Source organism: Apium graveolens, chromosome 10 (genome assembly GCF_009905375.1).
Source record: "Apium graveolens cultivar Ventura chromosome 10, ASM990537v1, whole genome shotgun sequence".
Lineage (NCBI taxonomy): Eukaryota > Viridiplantae > Streptophyta > Magnoliopsida > Apiales > Apiaceae > Apium > Apium graveolens.
Genome location: NC_133656.1, coordinates 17,645,905 through 17,650,020, shown reverse-complemented (window position 1 = coordinate 17,650,020; position 4,116 = coordinate 17,645,905). Strand labels below are relative to the sequence as shown.

The window sequence follows — 4,116 nt, the reverse complement described above, 5'->3', positions numbered from 1 at the left end:
CAAGCGGGTCGAGGCCCAGCTTGACTAATGCTTTTAACATTTTAATAAGACAACTGTTCTGTCCTCGCATGGGCTCCCAAGGATGGGCTCCTCTGCTGGATATCTTAATCTATTAACAGGAGTTAAAATATCAAGGGCATAAATAAATATCAATCGTTCATTCATAGATAACGGAAAGTGAAAGGAGTACATGCTTGTGGTCTCAGGGAGGCACCTATATGGCACTACCCCGAGACTTAGGAATATTTTAAGATAATACTAAGTCTGAGAAGAACAATATTAATGATAATATTTGCGGAGGTGTTCCGTATTCCAGGCTCTCGGGATCATTTTTTCTTGTATATCATTGAGGTGGTAGGTTCCCTCCCAGAGCACTGATTTTATCTTATAGGGGCCTTCCCAATTTGCCCCAAAGACTCCATGACTCACCACCTTGGTGTTTGACATAACTCGGCGCAGAACCAAATCTCCCACCGTAAAAGTCCGGGCTCGAACCTTACTGTTGTAGTGCCTTGCTGTCCTCTGCTGATATGCTGCTATCCTGATCTGAGCATCTTCCCGAGTTTCTTCGATCATGTCCAGATAGAGCCGATAGTTGACCTCATTTGCCTCTGAGTCATAGTTGTCCCTCCGAAAAGAATATGCCCCTACCTCAACGGGCACCATAGCTTCACACCTATACACCAAAAAGAAAGGGGTCTCTCCAGTTGTAGTTCGGGGAGTCGTGTTGTAAGACCACAGGACTTGGGCGAGCTCCTTCGGCCATGTCCCTTTAATCTCTTCAAGCTTTGCCTTCAAGGTGTGCTTAATGATTTTATTAACAGCCTCCGTCTGCCCGTTACTTTGGGGGTGGCAAACTGCACTAAAACTCTTCTGAATCCCCAGCTGCTCACAAAATTCCAGCATTTCCTTGCTATCGAACTGTTTCCCGTTATCAGATATCAACTTTTAAGGGATGCCATAGCGGCACACAATAGTCCTGTGCATAAATTTCTTGAGCTTTTTTGCCGTGATAGTGGCTAGAGGCTTGGCCTCTGCCCACTTAGTGAAGTAATCTACCGCAACAACCACATACTTGACACCTCCCTTGGCCTTCAGGAGTACTCCAATCAGATCAATTCCCCACATAGAGAAGGCCAAGGACTCATGAGGAATGTGAGGGGAGCCACGGGGCTGTTATAATAATTGGCATATCGCTGGCACTTATCACAGGCTCGGGAGAATTCAAAGGAATTTTTTTCATTGTTGGCCAATAGTAACCTTGACGGAGGATTTTCTGAGCTAGAGAGCTACCCCCCGAGTGATTGCCACAAATGCCCTCGTGTACTTCCCTTAGGATATAATTGCATTCATCCCCATCTATGCACTTGAGGAGGGGCACGCTGGACCCTCTTCTGTATAGGACCCCATCGTATATCACATAACGGGCTGTTATATTTTATCCTTCTTGCCTCATTCTTTTCATCCGGGAGTGAACCTTCTTTTATGTAGGCTAAGATAGGTATCATCCACGTGGGGCAGAGGTTATCACTGAGGCTGCCCACCTCGTGCTCGGGCATACTAGGCTGCCTCTGTATGTCAAGGGGCAAGACCCCTAGCAGAGTGGCCTCACGGAGCGAGCCGAGTTTAGCTAGCTCATCCGCGCCTTTATTCTGCCTGTACGGGATTAGTTCCAGCCTCACCTCGTTGAACCTTGCGATTATCCTCTACGCACACTTCAGGTAAAGCTCCGTTCTCGGCCCCTTAGCTTGATACCCCCCGTTTATCTGATATACCACACTCATGGAATCACTAAACACATTCAAATTCTCCATCTTCATTTTCAAAGCTAGCTTGAGACCGTTGATCAGGGCCTCATACTCAGCATCATTGTTGGTTGCATGAAAGGCCAGATGGGTCACGCGTCTGATCTTGTGCGCCTCTGGGCTGATTAACTCAATTCCAGCTCCTGCACCATCCCCATTAGAGGCTCCATCCACAAATAGGCTCCACCATGGGGCACTATTTTGGCTTTCCATCCGACCTCTTCTGCACTAGGTATAACAACAAGGGCTCCATGCACCACTTCTTGATGTGGAGGAAATTCTAGCACAAAAATCGGCCAGGGCTTGGCCTTTGATTGCGGTCCTTGGCTTATAATCCACCTCGAACTGGCCGAGCTCAACCGCCGATATTCCGGTTTGTGCATTACTTGCCTGAGGGGGTAGGAGGTTCGTACTTCTACCCTGTGTGCCTGAAAATAGGGTCCGATCTTTCGGGAGGCCAGGATCAGAGCATATGCTAATTTCTTGAGGCTCGTGTACCAAGTCTCCGCGTCGGCTAGCCTTTTACTTACATAATATACTGGGAGCTGGATACCATCCTCCTCTCGAACCAATACCGCACTTACTGCAAATTCAGAGACGGCCAAGTATAGGACCAGAGTCTCACCTTCCTTTGGGTTGGACAACATTGGAGGGCTGCAGAGATGCTTCTTTATGTTCTGAAAGGCTTCCTCACACTTTTCTGTTCACCCAAAATTCCTCCCCACTCCTTTAATTGCTTTGAAGAACTCTTGACATTTGTCGGAGGACTTTGAGATGAAGCGGTTTAAGGCAGCCACTCGCCCCGTTAAACTTTGGACGTCCTTCACCCTTCGGGGGGATCTCATCTCGAGTAAGGCTAGTATCTTGGCGGGGTTGGCCTCAATGCCCCTATGGTTGGCAATAAATCCCAAAAACTTCCCTGACTCGACCCCGAACACACATTTCTGGGGATTGAGCTTCATCCTATACTCCCTTAGGATTTGGAACATTTTTGATAGATGGCGGACATGATCCTTTGCTTCTTTTGACTTCACAAGCATATCATCTACATAGGCCTCCATAGTCTTCCCCAGTTGATTTTTGAACATCTTGTTTACCAACCTTTGATAGGTTGCCCCAACATTAAGGAGCTTGAAGGGCATCCCGATATAACAATAGAGGCCCCGATTAGTAATGAAGGAGGTTTGCTTCTGATCTGGCCCATACATTGGGATTTGGTTATATCCAGAATAAGCATCCATAAAGCTAAGTAGTGCGTGCCCAGCTGTGGAATCAACCAGCTGGTTGATTCGTGGTAGAGGAAAACTATACTTCGAGAACGCTTTGTTTAGTTCGGTGAAATCCACACATGTCCTCCATTTGCCATTTGGTTTCTTGACAAGCACTAGGTTGGCCAACCACATGGGGTAGAAAGCTTCCCTTACAAGCCCTGACTCCATCAGTCTATCCACCTCTTCTTTGAGGGCCTCTTCCCTCTCTCCACTAATCAGCCACCTCTTCTGTCTGACCCCCTTCTTTTTCGGGTCCAAGTTGAGCCAGTAGCACATGACATTCGGGTCAATCCCTATCATATCAGAGTGTGACCATGCAAAGTCATCCAAATTTCTCCTCAAGAATTGGGCCAGATCCTCCCTCAAGTCAGGATTTAAGTTAGAGCCCATTCTGAGTACTTTGGAAGGATCATTCGGGTCTACCAAGATTGGAATTGCGACCTCTTCGGCCCAACCCTTTCGACCATTGGGGGCATTCTCGGGTCTAATTCTGCCTGAGCCTCGCTGGTTTCTCCCATTTATGTGATTGTCAAATCTTCCATGTCCTCGAGCTCAGGCCGGTGAGCTTGAACCGAATTTACCAAGCGTTCAGAGGTCATAGTGACCGTGCGAGTGATTCTGTTGGGCAGATCCATAGTTGTTGTTTCTTCGCATGCCCACTTCCCTTTTTCGAGTCTTGTAGCAATTTGTTCTGGGCTCTCTTCTTCATCACTTGCCTCCTCCACAATTTCCTCCTGTACCAACATGTTGGTCTGAGAGGCTTCCATTAGCAAGGCCCCTGGGCGCGGTTCCACCTGAATCCCCATATGCTCGAAATAGTTCTCGGGAAATTCCTTGATTGAAATCAGGTTACAAGTCTCGTGTTCTTCAGGCCGTACTCTATTCCTGCCCTCTGCCTCTTCCATGAGGGCATCGCCTTCACCTAGTTCGACCATCTCCTTTGATGCATTTCCTGACTCGGTCGTCCTGAGTGCCTGGTTGTAGCAGACCCTCGATTCATATTGACAGCTCTTCAAGAAGCCTACCCCCATGGAGGTTGG

General features: G+C 47.8%; 1 protein-coding gene across 1 annotated transcript; it reads right to left on the bottom strand.

Annotated features, from left to right (window-relative positions):
- Positions 1-279: 279 nt before the first annotated feature.
- Positions 280-2,018, bottom strand: LOC141690431 (uncharacterized). Its single transcript, XM_074495236.1, has 4 exons — positions 1,756-2,018; positions 1,368-1,656; positions 1,009-1,173; positions 280-921 (listed from the first exon to the last, which is right to left on the bottom strand). The coding sequence occupies exons 1-4, from the start codon at positions 2,016-2,018 to the stop codon at positions 280-282; spliced, it is 1,359 nt and encodes a 452-aa protein (XP_074351337.1).
- Between the last annotated feature and the right edge of the window lie 2,098 nt (positions 2,019-4,116).

Bases quoted from the DNA above. Each gene is read 5' to 3' on its own strand.
- LOC141690431 (XM_074495236.1), bottom strand. From the start codon at position 2,018: ATGGAAAGCCAAAATAGTGCCCCATGGTGGAGCCTATTTGTGGATGGA. The intron at 1,174-1,367 runs GTGCATAGATGG...TTATTATAACAG, and splicing joins TCCAGCGTGCCCCTCCTCAA to CCCCGTGGCTCCCCTCACAT. The intron at 922-1,008 runs GCAAAAAAGCTC...AACGGGAAACAG, and splicing joins AGCCTCTAGCCACTATCACG to TTCGATAGCAAGGAAATGCT.